This window comes from Falco rusticolus, chromosome 14 (genome assembly GCF_015220075.1).
Source record: "Falco rusticolus isolate bFalRus1 chromosome 14, bFalRus1.pri, whole genome shotgun sequence".
Taxonomy (NCBI): Eukaryota; Metazoa; Chordata; class Aves; order Falconiformes; family Falconidae; genus Falco; species Falco rusticolus.
In genome coordinates this window covers 17,551,955-17,572,406 of record NC_051200.1, presented here as the reverse complement: position 1 = coordinate 17,572,406, position 20,452 = coordinate 17,551,955, and the positions used below count along the sequence as shown (strand labels likewise).

Genomic DNA, 20,452 nt, shown 5'->3' with positions numbered 1-20,452 from the left:
AATTTATATATTGGCTAGTTGATTGAATGGGGTGCCTGAGTGATAAAACTTGGGGCTTATTTACGTGCTACAGATTATTAGTTTATGGTGCTGGATGCCAATGAAGCAAGAGTTACAATTCCTTTGGGAGGTCATTATCTTTCATATTGATGTTGATGGTCTGTTTGAATACGCTGCACTCTTCCTGAAATACAATATTCACAGAATAAAATTAGATGGAGATTACATTATGCTTCAATGTGAGCATCTATAGAACCAGGATGAGGTTTGATTTTTTTTTTTTTTTTTTCTTCTTCAAAGCAATTATGCATGAGTTGCTCAAAATTTTTTTTAAGATCTGTTTATGCAGGAGTTTGAAGCCATCTTAATGGAGGGGTGTGTATGTGTGTGTGTCAAAATTACTGTAAATTTTATTAACATGCATCAAAAGCAGCTAAAGAGAAATAACAACATAAACTATAACCTGTTAAAATTTTGCAATGGAAAAAGTATGAGTATGGCATATGGTACCTTCCAGGTAAACTGATTTAATGAAGTAATTTGTCAGGGGAGAAAAATTATTAGACTCTGTGAATTCTGAGGTTAGGATAATTACAGCTGAAGAAAGGCAGAACAGTCGGATTCTTTTCTCTTAAAAGTAGGTTTCTTGGGGACTATTTACTGAGCAGTAACAAGTGGTAACTTTGGGTAGTTGTCTGTGCAAATTCAACTTTCCTTTTCCTTGGAGAAAGCATTGTTAGTTCAGAAATCAGGTATTATTAATTTTGGAAATACTTGTCATATTCTTTATCTGAATGTAATTGCTGCGTAACATTGTATTTGTGTATTTTGTAGAACTTCCAGTGTTAAAAAGCATTTCTGAAATAATCAAATTATTTGATCCAATAACTTTTTCTTTCTTACAAGGTTTGTTCAGGAATCAGATAGCAAGGAGGAGAAATGCATTTAGAATTATTGTGAAATGGAAGTTTATTTGACTGTAATGGTGGGACAAGTTTGCTGACTAAATTCTGTCTTAATGCAATGATGATGTTTTCCTGTGATTGTAGTATCTCATTTCTAATAGAACTGTTAAGATGCTGCCTTCACAAGACTAGTTTCCCAGGTTGTGTGGGAAAGAATACCATGTTGAGGAGCCTCTTTATGCTTGCTGTTGAACAGCCTCCCCCAGCTGTTTAACAGTAGTATACGTAAAGTTAACTTAGAACTATAAATTAAATAATGATCATTTGCCAATATGTATAATAATCGATCTTTACGAATAATTTTCCATATGAAGTATTCAATAATGGAAAGTTATAACACTTCCACATGCATTAGCAGTTTTGTACTCCATTACAATCATTATACTTCAAGGTAATTTAAAAGGCTGATGGTAAGGAAATGTATACTTCAAAGGAAAAGTTAGGTAAGGCACCAAAGGATATTTATTTTCATTATAAAAGCCTATTTCTTCTCAAATGCAGAGGTATAATCAAATGAACTTGAATGCTATGGCATTGATTTCAGTGGTTTGTCGTTAGTTGTATAATCAGACTTTCAACTTGAAATTACTGGTTGTTGGTGAGTTATGCAATCCGCTGGTAGAATATTTTAAAAATTCTAAACATATTGCATTTCATCTTTTAAATGTGCAGCAGAAACCAAGACTCTGCTTCTGGATTTGTATCCAGAATATACATTTTTGTTGAAAGCAGAAAGCAGAATTATGGCTGTGTCTTTTTAGACATCGCCAGGTGAGTAGTAAAGGTAAAAGTGTGACTTTGAAGGTCTGAAAATTTAGATTTGTAAACCTAGAGAGGCACCATTCAGTGTCATACTCCCAAAGGTTTGTGCTGTAACGTAGTAGCATTTGTCTTGAGAGTACAGAATGTTCAACTTCACCACATAGAAGATGATTTTCAGGGAGCCATCAAAAGCTAAAAACAGAAGTCTCTTTAGGCAGTGAAATACGGTAGTAATGAAAAAACTATCAACTAGAAACTATAGAAAAGTCAAAGAACTGATAGTTGGTTTGTACCAGCATAATGAAACAAGTATTAATGAGTAAATTCATATTTGGGATTGGGCTCTAGATTATAAATGAGTTCTGAAACTATACATGGTTTGTGCTATCTTCTGTATTCTTGTAAGAATAATCACTGTAATAATTATTGTTTTGAGTGTGGGTTTCCATGGTTGCAGTAGGGCTAGTCAGTAGATTCCAGGTAAATCCTGCCTGTGACATATCAGGGTCAACATTGAATTTCCTGTTGGAAACATCTTGGGCTAAATATTCTTAATTCTGCTACATTTTGATGTGTGTGTTAAATTCAGATTCCATACTTGCCCAGTCCATGTGAAACCAGTTAATCTTCATGGAAAAGTATCAAGGTTGCAGGGCCACTTTGGAATCGGTGTAGAAAGGATTAAAAAATATGGTCAGTTACAGCTTTACATTTGCCATGGCAGTTTACTATGTACACATTCTTAGTAGGAAAAGTCCTGAAATAGCATGCTTGTCTTTCCAGCCACTATTGAAAAAGCTAATCACAAAAAAGAAGCTTAATAAAGATCCTTTGAAAGATTTTTTATTTTATTTTATTTTGGTTTTTTCCCAAAACATGATGTATTGTAGGTATCATGCTAAGAAATGAAGTTTGGCTGTTTAGTCTGAACTAATTGTTTCCCTTTTTTTTTAATATTAAATGGGTGATAAAAGAGAAGATACAGTGAGTGATAAGTCTGTCAAGAGCTAGCTGACCGTTTTTTAAGCCATTTCATGAAAGTTTATTGATTCTCTATCATGTGCGCACGCAGTTGGTTTTGCTCTAAAATAAAATGTATTTTCAAAACGTTTTCTTGCAAACTCTGTAATAGGAAAAAGTCAGCTACAAAAGTTTTCTTCTAAAAGGTAGAAAGGCTCATATAAAGCATTTACTACCTGATTCATATTTTTGTTGTGTCACAGGGAGGTTTATTTTTTAACTATTTGACTCTGTAATTGTCATCCCAAACTGAATTTAAGATCAGCATTGGCCACTTTTGGGTCTGGCACTGAAATCTGGTATTTTTTGTGACATCAATTAGTACAATTGACTTAAATTGTTTTAGGACTTGGAATAATTTCAATTGAGTGAGGTCACTACAATATTTAAGTAATAGCTGTGGTGTGCTTTTACCCCAGCCGGCAGCTAAGCCCCACAACTGCTTGCTCACTCCCCCTTTGGTGGGATGGGGGAAAGAATCAGAGGAGTAAATGTAAGAAAACTCGTGGGTTGACACAAAGACAGTTTAATAGGTAAAGCAAAAGCTGTGCATGCAAGCAAAGCAGAACAAGGGATTCATTCACCACATCCCATGGGCAGGCAGGAGTTCAGCCATCCCCAGGAGAGCAGGGCCCCATCACAAGTAACAGTGACTTGGGAAGACAAACGCCATCACTCTGAACGCCCCCCCTTTCCTCCTTCCCCCGGCTTTGTATGCTGAGCATGTGTCACATGGTGTGGGACATCCCTTGGGTCAGGTGGGGTCAGCTGTCCCGGCTGTGTCCCCTCCCAGCTCCCTGTGCCCCCCTGCTCACTGGTGGGGTGGGGTGAGGGGCAGAGCAGCCCTTGGCTCTGTGGAAGCGCTGCTCAGCAGTAACAAAACCATCACTGTACTACTGACTCTGCTTACAGCACAAATTCAAAACATAGCCCCTTGGTAGTTACTATGAAGAAAATTAACTCTATCCCAGTCAAAACCAGTACAAATAGTTTAATTAAAAAAAAAAAAAAAAGGTAGCAAGAATATGAGTTTCCAAGACTGTTTCTTCCCTAAAATATTGGAGGAGTTTTAAAAGCATTGATGATTTTTCTGCTGCCTTATGTATCTGCTAATCACATAAATTTAAAAGTCACTTAGTACTGTAATTGAAGCATAGCCTTCAAACAGTAGTAGAACTTGATTACAGATGCATTTAGGTATCATATGGTCATTTTTCTTCGATTTTTTTTTTTTTGAGCTGCACAGTCTTTTCCTTCCCACATAGAGGCAATGTCTTCCCATTTGTTACTAAGTAAATCCGTGTTAAAGCCTATTTTTTTAAGTTAAGTGAAAATCATCCTTGCAAGGGGCATAAGTCCATTCAGAATGAGGCTCCAGGGGTAATGCTGATGTATTTAAATTAAATACATTGCTGCTGAAGCAGACCTTGACCACTGTGACATGTTCAGAAAATGAATAACTGTGTGTGTTTCAAAAATTGTTTTCAATAACCTGCCAGTACAGCAAAGCATGTTTTTTTCTCATTCTGTTAACTTTATGTAAGCCTGAGATCAGGTTATCATAAACAATGAGCTTAATTGGCAAGCAGGGATTTGTCTAGTTTTGTGAACTGACATAAGATACAAGTTCACTTATCTGTCATACTGTCCTAACTTGTTCTCCTTTAATTAAAAAGTACATAACAGTCATGAGACTGTATTCTAGTGCAAAATGCTGAGGAAGACTGCTTCCTGAAGATATTTATTATGCATACAAAATTAATTTAGCAAATTAATAAAATGCAAATATATGAGGAAAACACACTTTCCAAAAGACACTGAAAACTGACCTTTTTATGTGAATATATTAATGAATAAAAATGATTTAAAAGATGCGGTACTGATTATTGATCAAAAGTTTATACAGGATTCATATTAGACTTATGGAATGTACCTTAAAAGTCCACAACAGGGTAGTGCAAAGTGTGATTAGAAGTATAATTTTGAAACCATTTGGAGAAGCAGGCAGGTAGACAGCACGTGTTACCTAACATGGTATTTGACTGGACTCTTTCAGTAAGGGCCCAAATTTAGGAAAAAATTCCTGGGAAGTTGCTGTAAATTTTTGCCCGAATGGCTGTGCAATATTTACACTATTTATTAACTTGTATTACTATGTAGTTAGTATATTTGTACTAACGAGTATAAGATGTTTTGCAACGTACATGTGAGTATTGCCATTACTGGAAAATGAAAGCGCACCAGTAAAATAGTTGGTTATTCCTGCAGTTATCAGCAGACAAGGAAAAGGGAAGGCAGCAAAACACTTCAGGTAGAAGAGCATGTTCCCAGGGCCTCATTGATCCTTAGCTGTGCATCTGAACCACAGAAACAAAGTAGGAAGGAGGTGGATCATGTTTTGGATGCATGGGCTGGGATCCGCTGTGGCTTTAAGTGACTTGCAGTTTCTGTAATTCTAAGTTATTCAAGTACCTTAAAAAGCCCAAGCTATTTCGTTGTTTCATTTTACCATCAATAGTGCTACCTCAGTTCTTCTGTTTCATTTAAGACCAATACTAGTTATTGGGATTTTTTATGTTCTAATCAAAATATCCTTTCTAGTACAAACTGGAAAAGCAGTCATCATGAAGGTCCTGAAAAAATCTGCTAGAAGATGCTTATTCCTACCTTTTTTGATAGATGATAACATGCTAAAAGCTGAGGTAAAACTTTGTGCAAGAGAGGCCACAAAAAGAAACTGAAATTGATCTCACTGAGTTTCTAGTTGTTCCAATCTAAATCAGAAAATAATGTTTCTCATTCCCTTCTCTAGTATGTAGTGAAAATTTTGAGCTGGGAAAAAATGCGACTGTTTATTTTGTGCATGGAAATATAGCTAACATTTGGAAGCAATGTTTAGATAAAACCTCTTCCAAATTTACTTTAACACTGTGCATAAATCGACTCATTATTTGTGTTCCGTAATGAGGAGAGGGGAAAGAAAGTTCAAATATTTCAATACTTGTACTCAAAAAAAAAAAAAAAAGGTAAAAAAGGAAGTTAAATATTTAAAAATTTCTGTTGAAAATAGGTCATAAGAAGTGAGCTTGGCTTTAGGGGAATTTTAACTTGTCTTCTTGAAGAAGTTAAGGACATGTTTTTTCGGACATTTGGTACGATTCTTTAGAGGAGCAAAGCTAAAAACTCCCATGAAGTTGAAATCGTTGGAGCCAGCCACTACCACAGAAGCAAGTTCAAGAATGCCTACTGAATCAGAGACAACCCAAGTAGTTAAATAATCCCATCTTTATAGAGAGTCTATGAAAGAGCTCTGAATTTATGTGCATTTACCATTCGTGGTTCAAGTTACTCCCTGAACTATGTTTTCTACCACGTTTTCTAGGGTGATCTTTCAGCAGTGCTCTTTTAATTGCAAGAATGACTTTAAAAGTCTCATAAGCTACAACAGACTAAACACATTTCAGTTTCCAATATGAAATTTTAGTAGCAGTTATTTTTTTGAAAAAGACAAGACAGTAAAACCTGTTGTTCTAGCTGGGCTTTAGCTTTTATTGTTCCTCAGGCTAGCAGAATGATACTTTTCCCCTATATTTTTTTGTCAATTTTCATTTTAATCATCTGAGCAATAAATAGAAAAGAATGTTACTTTGCATTTGATATCAGGAGGTGTGGATGTTGGGGTCTCTTTTGGAGGTTTAGATGGGATTGGTCAGGAAGTGATAAAAGAATGTAGTATCGACAAAAAGGACTCTAAATCTAACCTAAGGGTTGTTTTTCATCAGGTGGTAGCAAAGGGAAATATTTTATCTTCATCTCCATGTTAAAATGATTTCTCTGTTTCAGAGGAATGCTGTTGAAACAGAGAAAATGGCTACAGAAGCAGGTGAAGGATTGCATTTACTCTGTGAAAAATAAGATCGAGTAAACATTCTTCATCATTCTCAAGTGTTTGTTTTCTATCTTTATAACACAGTCCTCATGGTTAATTTAGCAGTGTACAGATTATGCAAAAATAAATTACTTAGTGAACTTGCAGTAGAACTGAGGAATCTTAGTTCTACATCTGTGTCAGATTTAGTCATAGAGTGCAAAAGCAGGCTCTTTCAAATAATTATTTTAAAGAATGAAGTTACTTTAATCCCTCTGCTGTGTTCCAGGGGTGGGTTAAATGTCAGCTCCGTATACTTACTTGTGTTGGGTAAAAGACCTCATGTGCTTGATGAGCTTTATCTCTGGACTGTGTTAACTGCTTAAACTGTTTTTGCACAAATTCTTATAGAGTGGATACAAGCAACATAAGGCATACAGAACAGCAAAGCATCTTGATTTTTTATTTTAAAACATTTCCTATCTCAAGTACTTGTCAAAGAGAGATTTCATATGAGGAGGGTGATAATTAAAAAACTTAAATGTACATACAAAGCAGAAGGGAGATTTGGTGACAACAGGACTTGTGTAAAAGCATGCCTGAAACTTCTAGTCCTTCATGTATTGATTATTTTTGTAAATCATGATGTTATATTTTCAAGGGAGGCTTAAGGATTTTGCGGTACTGTTGCAGTCTTTCCTGCAATAGTATTGCACATGCAGAGGCACACTGAGATTATTTTTACCTTTTTCGAAAATGTTTCTTTTCCTGCCGTGTTTCTAAATATTTACAATTTTAAAGTTGATATTGTTGTTCCATCTCCCCATGCCACTTGCTGATGGATAAAATATAAAGAACAGCTTGAATCTGAGGCAGGTTATCTGTCCTTGGAAAGCTCAAGTTTAAAAAGAATGTTCTGGAAACACATTATATGCTTTGTTTCCATCTGATCTTTATTTCTTTGGGAAGTGCTTTACATTAGAGTTAAACTGCTAATTAATTGTAAAGCTTTGAATTCAGTGTGTTATATAAAGAAAAATTAAGACAGACTAGTCATACCTGATCACACACTTTCTAATATATTTTTGTCTTGATAAATATCCTAAACAAACAATTCTGATTTGGAAGGACAGTTTTCTTCATAAGTACAAAGGTCATATCTGTACTAGAAGGCATGTGAAAATAAAAACACTTGCCTCAAAACTAAGGACTTAGTTCACAACTACAAATGAGCCAGACATTGTTGTTCACAGTGTAATTTATGCGGCAGCCAAACTGCCAATAACTGGGTTCTTACACTCGTTCCCCATGTTATCGCACACCCTTTTTAAATATAAGCCGTCAATAAGGAGTTGCAGATTGATGCTTTAGGTAGACCAGATTGAAAAGATCATGTGACTTACACACCTGCTGTTCCCTGTGCTATATCATACAATCCCTTTCAGAATTTTTTCCTTCAACCTTAAAATCTTTAGACTTGTTATTCCCACGGTCTTGTTTGGAAGTCCATTCTACAACATGATTTTTTGCTTGCAAAGATACTTCTATTGACTCAGCCTGAATGTTTTCCTGTTAGCTGCTGTACCAGAACAGCCCTCTCTCGGGGAAGTTATCTGTTGGGATGAGTTTTCTCTCTTGGGACTTTACACATTCTAAGCACAGAAGGAGGTTGTCATAGCTCTTTTCAGTGCCTGCTTTATGTAGTCTAAAGAAATCGTACTGCCTCAGGCATTTCTTATTAGAATCCACTCCCCTGGTTATTGTAAAAGCTTTCCTAGTTGTGATTTGTCTTCTGTGAATGCCATAATCAAGTTTGTATACCACTACTCCGGGAAATGGCATATGCTGACTTTTAAACACAGATTGGTAATTCATCATTGTTTCTTTGGTCACTTCTTTGTATTGCTCCTGGCTTGCACCTAAGTTATACACGTTTATTCTATTTCTATTATTTTAATTTAGTTTCTTATTCCAAATGTTATGCATGCTGATCTTATCTTTCAAGATGTTAGTATTTCTTATTTATATGTCATCTGTTGTTACAGCAAATCCACTAATTAGGTTTTCAGACAAATTAAGGTGATAAGCTCTCAATAAGCTTATCATATATAATAATAATCAAAAATCACAATAATCAATAAGGTGATAAGCTGCCTGTCTATAAACAACCTTTTTTTGTTATTCAACCAGATATTTAAATAATAACCATCTTTTGCACTTTCCACTAACGAAGTAGGCAGGTATTATATCAAATGTTGAAGACCAGATAAATGAGACAGAAAACTTTTCTAGCCAAATGAAGTGCAGTACATTGCATTAATAGAAACCATAAATTTAATCTAATATCTTTGGCAGAACTACACTCCCATGATTTTGTGTTTTGTTGTCTTGGAAAGGCCTCTTATACTACAAGGTGATGGCTATCATACTTTTTTTACCCCCAGCTAATGTTTTGTTTTTTCTAATAAATTCTACATTTGCGGTTCTCAAATAATAATGGTAGCTATTGAGTTATTTCAGATGGCATGTTAATTTCATAGAGATTTGCTGTTTGCTTCCACATCAGCTGAGAAAACTTTATATTAGCTGATTTGGCATTATTCACCTGTGGTCATTTGTCTATCTTGTGTTTGTTCCAAGGGGCAGTACTGTTTGTGTGTGCTAACAGTGAAGAATTCACCCAGTTTGACTGTGTTGAGATTATTATACATCTGTAGTAATAGTCACTGTTGTGTTTGTAATACTGTCTTTCACCCCTCACCTACCACCCTTTAAATAGTCAGTTTCTGATTTAATTTCTTATTTTCTAGTTTACCAAAGGTCTCCTTTTTTGAAATTGGCAGTCTAAGTCCAGAGTACTAATGTTTAGAATGTCATTTAACCTAAAAATCTGACGACAAATACTAAATGCTTATTAAGAACAGTTCATCTGAAGTCTGTTGTTATTTATAAAATGAAAGTGTAAAATCCAGAGTATTGCCTTTATAGACAGTGGATTTGTTTGTAGATGCATGGTATGACTATTCCTCAGCATTTATAAGTGGATTGATTTTATGCCAGTGTCTTTCAAACACACTTTTATGTTATCATGTACTGTAATTACCTTTTAATTTTCCCTTTTCTGTTCCGTTCCCTATAACTGGTAAAAAAATACAAAAAGTTTAGGTATCTTGATATTAAGATTGCCTGTGCACCTCAAGTGTGACTTTGTTCATTATATATATTTTTTTTTCTCTGTGCCTCTCAGCTTGCTTGGGACTCTTCAGTATAAGAAGCAATAACATTGTTCTATGGAAGAAGAGGGTTATTTTTTGTCTTCATTATTATAATTAAAAGTGGCCAAAATCTGTTGACTATCACTGGTCTAAATTGTGGGACCTGCAAGAAGACGAGTTTTACTGTAACCTCCTAATAATGCACACATTTTCAAAACAGTCTGCATGTGCTAAGCCAAATCTGCAATAATTATTAGTCTGAAATCCAAATTAAAACAAGTCAGGCTTGTAGTTAACACATCAATTAATGATTAAGAATTTATTTGCCTTTTGAGTTCTGTCTAATACCTGTAGTGACTCTGGGTCTTTGCTAAGCCTAATCAAAGCTTGCAGATTTTTTTGCTCGAATGCATACATTTGGTCTGTCTTCAATGGTTGGGAACAACTTGGAAAAGAAAGAATGAGGATGAATATTACTTGTTCCAGCTGAATCCTCTATCCTTGTGTACAGTGGAATATATCTAAAAGAGTCGTAAGGATTATATATTTCATTTCCACTGACAATTTCTGTTGGAAACAAGGTCCTCTGTTTCAAAATTTCTGGTGTTTTTTGTCTTTGTTTCTGATTTGTCTACAAGGTTTGTAGGTAGTGTTAAAAAAAAAAAGGCAAATCAAAGAGATAGCTAGTAATATGTGAAGTACCTCAGCAAGAACTGTGAGGAAAAGCTGAGAAATCTGTGGCATTTTATTTATGAATTTTAATTAAAGCTAACTAAAAACACAGTTCTTTGTCTGGTTGCTGCTTAATCACCTGACAACTTCAATTAGGATGCAGTGCTGAGATCAGACCTAGCATAAATTCTGATTTGAGGAGTTAAAAATCTCATCACTGTGTTCTACAGCTTCCTTAATTTATGTGTCTTTATATTGTATATTTTGATATTCCAAAACCAGGGTGGGTGTTTAACAGTTGCACTAATTAGCAGGTAGAGTAGCACACTCAGCAAAAAAAGAAGTGGAAGGCTACATAAACATTTATAAAGTATTGAAGGATTTTAGTCTTTGAATAAACTCTGCCAACTCGTTTTTATTTTAAATGAAGATCGAATGATACAGTAATTTTTCTACACATAATATATTCTAACATGTTAACTAATTCAATGTATTACGGTTTCATCCATTAAATATTTCAGACCAACTTGATGTGTATTAGTTTGGGCAATGTGTATTCACAGACCTTTGATTTAAACAGTAAATTTAATACAGAGCCAACAATAAATCAATGAATAAGCATGTGTAGGATAAGGAGCACCGAAAAAAGTAATTATTTTGTGTGCTTTAGACATGATTCTGGCCTTGTATATGTGAGTGTGAATTGAGAGAAGCTAATTTACTTTTTTATTTTGTGGGAGCTTAGTTTTTTAAGAGTTTTAGTTGGAATGTAATTAAAACTGGTATTTCAGAGCCTTCTGCTGCTTGCTGCTCTTGCTCTTTTACACTGGAGAGAACTTTATGTATGTGTTGTGTATTGTGCATAGTGGTTTAAATTATGTTGATGTATAATTTACATTTATCAAGTAGTTACACTGGTGATCATCATGTAGAAATTAAAACAAGGTACTGTTTTAGAATTGGCATCCTCTTATATTAGGTCTGGATTTAGTCTAATAAATCTAAATGTAATAGAGAACCAGGGCAGAATACCTTTTGCATTAATAAGCTGCTTTTAAACTTGAACATTTGTGAGCTTGAATGTGCATTTAACCTCCTACACTTTGTGTGAGTCAGAAGTGGTTTACTCTAATGTAAATCTTTTTGCATAAAGTAATTATCTTCCCACTCTGTCTTGGAGAAATTTACATTAACTTCAAGTCTGAGAGATGTGAATAAAATGTCCACCTACCTGCTGAGTCTAGTCTGTATTTTAGTTTTGGGTTATAACACAGACGTGTGAACAGAAAAAGAGGCATTCAGTAGTTTTGAAACACTGCAGTTCTATGACCTCTTATTTCTCATACTGTTGAATGCTGCTATCAACTGTTATTAAAAGACTGAAATGCAAAGGCAGTTAAAGACTTAAATATGTGTAATGTCAGTCATCTTTCTATGCAGATTTTCATAATGCGCCATAAAGTCCAGCAATTTAAAGGCTCCAGGTTAGCTTGGATATGAAAAAAAGCAAGAGGAAGATTTAGCAGAAGTAGGATTCAGTTTTTAAGAATTGTTATGCCACCTGCTTTCCCTGTGTCATTCTCCCCTCAGTTCTTTCCTTGCCTTTACCTTAAGATCATCCATTGTGTACAGTTACATGTGTAGCATATGGGGGGTGTATCCTTGTATGTCGTATAGATAATTTTTTTTTTCCAAGGATTTAATGCATCATGAAGACAGGAGCTAATGTATAAAATATTTGCAGTACTACAGTATTTCACTTTGTGTCATTCACTTCCATCAGATTTTCCATGTGCATTGATTAAATCAAAAAGAGATGACCTGTTTCTGCTTCAGGAAAGTCTTAGAAGAATTTAACAGTGAAACAGCAGTCATTCACCAGCAGCTGTCTATCTGCATGCTGAAGATGTCATCAATAATGCACGAGATAACATCTCTAAGTTGAAAGAACAGTAGGATTGGCATCAATTTTGCTTAATAGAGCATCATACACAAACTAGGCAGTGATACCTGAAGCACTGACAGCATCCATTACATTAAAATGTATATGTCTCTTATTTGGAAGCGTTATGTACACTTGACAACACTTTTTTTTCTTTCTGAAGGCTGATTTCAATTGCAATGAGATTAATCCTATTTTTCTGCTGTTCTCAGAGGGTGATGAGACGGGAGTGATGGATAGTCTGCTGGAGGCCTTGCAGTCAGGAGCAGCATTCAGAGATCGCAGGAAACGAACACCAAGAGGACAAGGTAGGATGGTTTCTAAAAACTTTTAGTTATAAACTCAGTGGGCAAAAGTTGTTCTGCCAAGATTTACCAGCAGTTTTCGCTGAAAACCATTGAGCTTCTGTTGGTTATTGAGCTACTGTGAAAACTCAGCATCCCCTTACTGATCAAGGATTTTTAACTTGATAAATGTATCTTCAGATAACTGTGTGCCCTAAGATATCACAGGGGTTCCTGTTGTGTTTGAAGCGGCATTTAAAACATTGCTGCACAAAGTATGTTTGTCTTCATCTTTAAAACTATAATTAATTTATTCTAGGTGGTGCTGTGAAAAATATTATCTATTTACACCAACAAAAGTTTGGGCATATAACTGATAGTCTTTTTCAAGCACTAGTTTTAGATATGTTCTGGTTTGGTTGGAAGTTACAGCATGCGTAGTCACAAAAATCAAATTACATTAAGGTACCTTCTCTTTCTTGAGGGTAACAGTAGTATGGCACTGAATTTAGCCTGGTGTACTTGGTTTAGTCTGAACGATTACTGCTTCCTGCTAAGCTGGTTTTGAGAAAATTTGAGAGAAGGCTAAGTGACTGCAGTGTTTCGTCTGCTCACTTTGCTTACGATACGCCGTTTGCATACAGTTTGTGAACTGCATTTACTCTGCATTTATGTTTCATGAAGGTTCATGGTAGTATACTGCATTTTGCAGTTTTTCATTTAAAACACGTCTTAGAGTAAAAAATACAGTCTTAAAAATTTACAGTTGAAATATTATAGTTATTTGGAATAAAGTCAAAAGCTTATATTGGATATGTTCTGCTAAAGTTTGGCAAAATGGTGTCGTCTTATTTTATAAATAAGCCATGTTCATCTACCTAATCCACAATGAGCTAGGGTTAGATTCATGTTGGCTGATTTTTAGATTATTTTTTTTTCTTAGAGGAACAGAAGACTAAGGGCAAATTCTGCTACGCTCTTTCGTCTAGCTAGCAAAGATGGTATATAATTATTTTTAATTTGCCATATGTCTGATCTTATGGAAAAAGTAAAAAGAATCATAGATTCACTTCGGTTGAAAAGATCCTTAAGATCATCAAATCCAACTATTAACCCAGGACTGCCAAGTTACATAATTCATTCTAAGAAATTAATTCTGCTACAGTTCCAGTATCATTCTTAATTCTGAGCTTGTTTCTGCTCTCAGATCAGAACTGAAAGAACTCCTCGATCAAAATGTGTTTTTTCCCATATCTTGAGAAATATCATTGTAAGAGAATGTCTCTCTGTGTTGTGGCTTGAGGAGAGATTTGTCACCCAGTGGTGACAAAGAAAAGCTTCCCAGGGACCAGAGGTGATTGCACAAAATCTGCTGCAGCTGAGAAAGCCGATGAGATGACTGAACCCAGGTCCAAAACCAGGGACTCCTCTGCAACAATAGGGGTAGAGCTAGTTAAAAATCCCTTTTATTTCTCTTCTGTTTCATATAGTCACCGTGACTTCTGTGTGTTTGAAAGTTCATTGTATCAGTTGATATTCTATTGTGTTCATGCTTAATTTAATTTAAATTTTAAGGAGTTGATTGAGTTTGGGGAACTTGCTGTGAGAGAAGGTCTAAGTAATCTGTTTCCAAGCTCTCACTAACTATAAGTCTTCTCATGAGTGGGTAAGACCATTATGTGAAGTTCTCAGTGGGCAGCTAAAACTTTAGACTAGAAGCAATATATGTTACTCACAGTTAAGTGCCTGATTTAAACCATTACATAATTTTTCTCATGTGATTTGGGAACACACGTGGCATCTAGTCAGTAATTTGTCTACATACAAATCAGAAAACACTTTAAAAAATGGCTATAACGTCTGTAAGCAGTGACCTATAGCATTAAAAAAGCAGGGACCAGGTTTCCAAAATTCCCTATCTCCCCTTATAAACTGGAAGGGACAGGGACAGTTTAGTCATGGTACCATCAGTAGGCTCTTGAGTGTTCTGGAGAGTTTCATCCAGTGAGATTTTAGTAACCAGGTAACTGCACGCCAGCTCTTGTTCTGTGAAAGAAAGAAAAAGTAAATAAAAGCTATGGAAGGAAGAGGCTGGAGGATTTCTGGGCTTGCTGGGTCATGTGGTTGTGCTCGACAAGCATATAGCAAATGGTATAGTACTGTCTATACATGGAGCACAGCGTAGGAGTTTCCCCCTTACTTTATTGATAGCTTGCTGCACTGTCCTGTGATCAGCATGCATTCTTAACACACAGAGGGGAAAAATGAAGAAAAAAAATAATAATAAAAAAAAAGTTTTGAGAAGAAAAATTGTTGTTTTCTGCCTGTTTGGACACAGATTTCATTTTTTCTGTCAGTTGTGCCTGGTAGTTTAAAATTAGTGAGAAAAAATGATGCTTGATTACTCTTTGTGGGTTTATTAATTACTTGGTAAAAGATAGCCCCTACAGAAAGCCTAAAAACAAACTAAAAAACAAACACAAACAAGAAAGTGCCCCCCAAAATGCTCAGCAATACAGTGAGTTCATGTGTACATTTTCATGGATGTGCTGTAGGTCTGTCTTATTGCAAACTTGTTTATTCTCTTTGTATCTGCTTGGGGTGAAAATGAAAACTATGGAAGGTTACAACTGTGTCAATGGTTACAACCAGTAGACGATGAAAATCTGGCTTTTGTTATATTGTCTTTCGGTGGTTTCACAGAGTAAATTTAACTCAAAGGAGCAAACTGCACCATCACTACTAATAGCATTCTTGATCAGTTTAGCTCAAAAGGAAAAAACCCCACAACTTTCCAAAATAAAAACCTCTGTAACAGCATGTGTTCACTGCTAGTGTTAGGCAAGTTGGACTGGGAATGATCATTTCATTTGAATGACAGAGCTCCAGTTACTATAGGCCTACAGCTGCCCCAGAAGTGTCAGTCTACCAAAGATACCTACTCAGTTAGCCTTTTGTACAGACATCACTGATGTACCTTGTAGCATACGTTTGTGCTTGTACGGTCATGTCTTGAAAATGTTGAGTGAGAAATGAGGGTATGAGGTGGAGATAGGAAGGGAGTGGGTCATCTAGAACGGCACCCCTACACCATGGGGACTACTCAATATCACAGTATTCCTACTGGGCAAAAAAAGTCTGTTGAGATGTACAGGAGAAACTAACTTAAAATACGTTTAACTGCATTGTCTTCATTTGTTTACTAAGCCTGTAAATGAAAAGCTACACTTCAATGGTTTGCATGGTAACTATAGACATTTTCAGTAAAAATCTTTTTGTTACTAATAAAAAATTCCCTTCCTCCTCCCCTAGTTTTTCATTCCATTTTACTCTAATGTATTCTTTGTTATGTAGACTTTTCAATGTGCAAAAAGTTTCACTGTGGTTTCTCTCTCCTAAGGTTATTCCTGTGTCTGTATTGTCTCTAGCTACTGGATTTTTGAGTACAGAGATTGTAGTTTCAGTAGATTGCTTATAGAGGCTATAAAATAATAATTAGAAATCAGGTTTTAGAAATGTTGCTTCCTCTTCCAAAAATATACTTGCTTTTTGCAAGTTTGCTAATATTGGAATGAGAGTATAATGAAAAACAGTATTAGGTGGCATTCATGACAGAGTTAACAGTTTAAAATGTGTGTCCAGCACTACTGTTGCACCAATTATCCCTGACCTTTTTTTCTGGCCTTGGGGTATGGTATTATTAAAGAAGACTGATTCAGGAATATTTTCTCTCTAATATTAGTTTAAGCAAATTTCTGCACAGAGCTAACTATTGTGTTAGGGTTCTTTCTGTAAGCGGCTAAATTTTTTGGAATTTAATTTTATTTTTTTCAGAAATGTTAATAACTAGTGCCCTCTCCTATACAGCCAAACTATTGCAACTGCAGTGATAGTATGTGCTATTATTTCTGTAGTTTTTTGCTACTGGGAAGGTATAGCTATAAGGAACATACATGCAAGTTCTTCTTGCTTTAGATCTCAGCGTAAAAATATTTATCAAATATTTAAGGTGCTCTGTTAGTATGTGGTTTGGGTTATTTTTTAATCCATGCATCAAAATCAGGTCAGTACAGTGGGGTGCATAGTAATTACAATATAGGAACTTTTGAATTTTGTGTCCTTGTGTTGCTACACTGTCATTACTATTTCCATATTGGCAAACCACCTTGAGAGGGAAAAAGAAAGAATGAACCTCCCTTGTTTAGTTTCAAGATCTAATTTGAATCTGTTATGCAAGCCATTTGAAGTGCTGCCACCACTTGTTTAAGTTCTGTAAGAACTTAAGTTGAGGCAATGGTATGTTACTACTTTTTCATAACTTTTGATAATTTTCAAATGGCATTCAGATGCTTCCTTTAATTAAAATTTTTTTTAATTAAAAACTGTAGGTTAATATCTTGCATCAAAGTTCCTCAGAGTTCTAATAAAAATGTTAAAGTTTTAAGAATTTTGTGTCTTTGGCTTGAAGATGTAGCTATGCTTAACATTAAAGGCTGACTTCTATGTTTACCTTTGCATTGATTATATGAAATAAATTCTTGAAAGTTAGTTAGGTTTCTGCACGCACAATCCATATTTACCTAAAACACAATCAAATAAAAAATCTTGAGTCAAAGTGGTTTTGGTTGCCTGAAAGCATTATGAATCATTTTTTATGTGGCAGTTTAGCAAATAAACTGATTTTTGACATGCTTACATCTGTCTGTAAATGGAGGAGAAGATTCATCATTGTTAAAATCCAAAAATGCGGTATAACTTTATTTTTAACAGATCATGATTTGTGCTTCACTAAAATGGTGTTTTGAATAGCCTTGTTTGCTGTCTTTCAGTTGAACAGTGTGTCATCGTCTTTATCATTAAGTATCCGTTATGTAGTTAAAAATATCCATAATAGACTATAAAAATGCTTGTCTGAATTTTTTAAAAAGAGTATGTATTTTAAACATATTTGGTCATCTTTTTAAGCATCCCATGGTAAAGAACTAGTATTCCTATTTTATGTTCAGTTACCATCTCTTAATTTTTTGGTTATTTTACTTTGAGAAGCCGAGTATGTAAAAGCATGTTTGCCGCCTCAGTTATATAATAGAGTTTTTTTGCTTACAGTCAGGACTCGTGGACTAATGAGACACATGTGGTCTAAGTGCTTCAGAATTATCACAACTATAATAGCAAGAGCTAAACAAGGATCACCAATAATACACTTACTGGTTTTGCCATCGAGGCATTATCGTGAGATTTAAGTTTGCTTTTATTTCTAAATATAAGTATGGGTAGTATAAGGAAAAATCTATTTATAGCACCATTCAAATCAAGATTTAGCAAATTACCTTAGTCCAGAGAGCTCCATAAACAGTCCCAAAGCTATTTAAAAACAGGTATTTGTGTTGTAATCTGTTTTTACTGTGTATGCATTTTAGCTTATGGTTTTGTAATTAAAGGAGTAATATTAGATAATATATTATTCTGGTGGCTTAACATGAAAGCAACAGCTGTGGTATGCAGAGGCATTTACTTGGCATTTCAGAGGCATTCTACTAACGAACAAGGTGAAGGAGAAGTGGTGAAACAAGGAGGGGAAAAAGGAACTAATGCAGCTTTTAACCTCCAGCCTGCTTAGACTCGATTCTTCAGGTTTTTAGATGGACAGCACTCTTCAGCGTGCAGGGAATGAAGAGGCTCTGATTATACCTCAGTAAGGACATAAAGACAAAAAATCAAGAAGTATATATGTCTGAATAATTGTTTTCACCCGTATTATTGTGTTAATTATCCTTCTTTGGAGCCAGTATTGAAGGTTGATTAGTTTTTCAAATTGATTGTCTGATCTTGGTATGCATGAGATTGTTCACATGTTGACTTAGAGTGTGTCAAGGGCTTAATGAACGTTTGGTAAACTAGACAGATGTAGAGCAATGGTATTGTGAACTCCAGACTCTCCATATATTGCTGCTGCTCTGTCTAATTCTAAGTTGTTACTTGCCATTTTATTTTAGGGTGTTTTTTTCTGAGACAAGAATCTTACCTGAATAAATGAAAATTCGCCATGAAATGGCAATGGCATATACACATTCTAAAGAATGTCCTTCAAAAAGATGGTACTTTATAACTGTAATGCCATCGGAGTTTGTCATTCATCCAAAGCCTTTAATAACTTACACAGACTAAGGAGAGTTATGTGCCTCTTCTTTTATTAGTGGAAGTGCTTCAAAATGCATTTCAGCATAGTATGAAAAGTATTCCCTGTAAGTTCTTCTGGAAAAGAGGTACGTAAAATTTTACACTGAAAGTGTCAGAACACTTTTCAAGTTTTAGCATTTTAAAAAATCACCACTGGTGCTACTTAATCAAATTGTCCTAAGATCCCAAATATGAAGTTATAATTTTTTTGTTACTTAAGACGTAGCAGAGTGCCTCTTTCCTTTTGAAGAAAGAACACTTTGTCCTTCAGTGATGATGAGAATGACATGCAAGTGCTGAGGATTATTCTGCAGCCTCATGACATTTGTAAATTGCGTCATGTCATATCTGAGCTGATGCCAGCCAGTTGCAGGGCTGTGCCAGTTGCTTCAGACATTGAAACTGACTGTTATATTATTTTCTTTAAAATTCGGGGGTTTTTTGTCTGTTTCATCTAGGCCTCTGAAGGTACCCAGAACATCTATAGAGTTCATACAGAGTGTATATTATGGAGTTTCTTCTTCTGAGAGTTGACCTGGCACAGTTGCTTCTGAAGCTCTTAAAAGCATTTAGAATTCTAAAGCCTTTTTGAATGTTCTACATTGTGAAATAGATTTTTTAGAACTAAAACGAAGTTTTTCTGTGAATTAGTGAATTAATTGTTCGTAGTAACCAGCCTCTCAAAAAGAGTAATCCTGAAGGAGGCTGTCGAGTTCACATGGTAGAATTTTGTATGAGTTGGAAGTCACCCACAGTTCTGAATTATTTTTTTTATTTTATTTTTTAATTCACACTGAATCTGAAAACTGTTCTGTTGTAATGAGATGTGTCTTGCTAGGTGGTAAGGCCTACATTTCTAGAGATGCATCACAGAGTTTTGGCCACATCTGTATGCGGTAGCTGAAGTTAAAGAAACTACTTTTACACACGGAGAAAGGATATTCATGCATTCCTTTCCCAACTACATGAGTAGTAATGACTGATATGCAAGGCTAACTTAATTTGCATTTGGACATTTGAATTTTCTGTGTCAGTGCTGACACTGTTATCATGCAATTATTGTGAAAAGCTTCTATTTCAAAAATTTTTGGCCACAATACTGTTTACTGAGGTAATGCACATTGGCTTTAATATTTTAATATATATATACATAATGAATGTAAAGGAAAGAGATGAAAGTCACTGTTGCAGTGTATGACTTGATAGCAGATTAATTTAAATGACATTAGGTTAAAACGGTTATTTTGCAGATAGGGATGCTTTCTGTTCCATCCTGTTCGAGGCACGTAGCGTAGAACTGACAGTCCTCTACCCTCAGCACAGAGAGGCTGTCACAGGTTTTTTACTAGTGGTTGTCATCTTGACTGTAATAATTAATTTACTTTCTGCAGAGACAATATTCACCCTGCAGGTTATGACATAACAGAACAAATCATGGAGATTCTAATTTTCTTGTTGCATTGTCAGGACCAAATGAGATTCTCTGTTCAGCATACCCAAAATAAGTGTTTAGTTACGAAGTACTAATATCATCTTAGCAGTAG

The 20,452-nt window shown here is 35.2% G+C and overlaps 1 protein-coding gene across 3 annotated transcripts in view; it reads left to right on the top strand.

Annotated features, from left to right (window-relative positions):
• Positions 1-20,452, top strand: part of DIAPH2 (diaphanous related formin 2) — a 244,533-nt gene that overhangs the window by 162,678 nt on the left and 61,403 nt on the right. For all 3 annotated transcript variants that reach the window (XM_037407809.1, XM_037407808.1, XM_037407807.1), the window contains one exon: positions 12,657-12,752. In XM_037407809.1, coding sequence (XP_037263706.1) covers positions 12,657-12,752 — 96 coding nt within the window. The remainder of the gene's footprint in view (positions 1-12,656; positions 12,753-20,452) is intronic.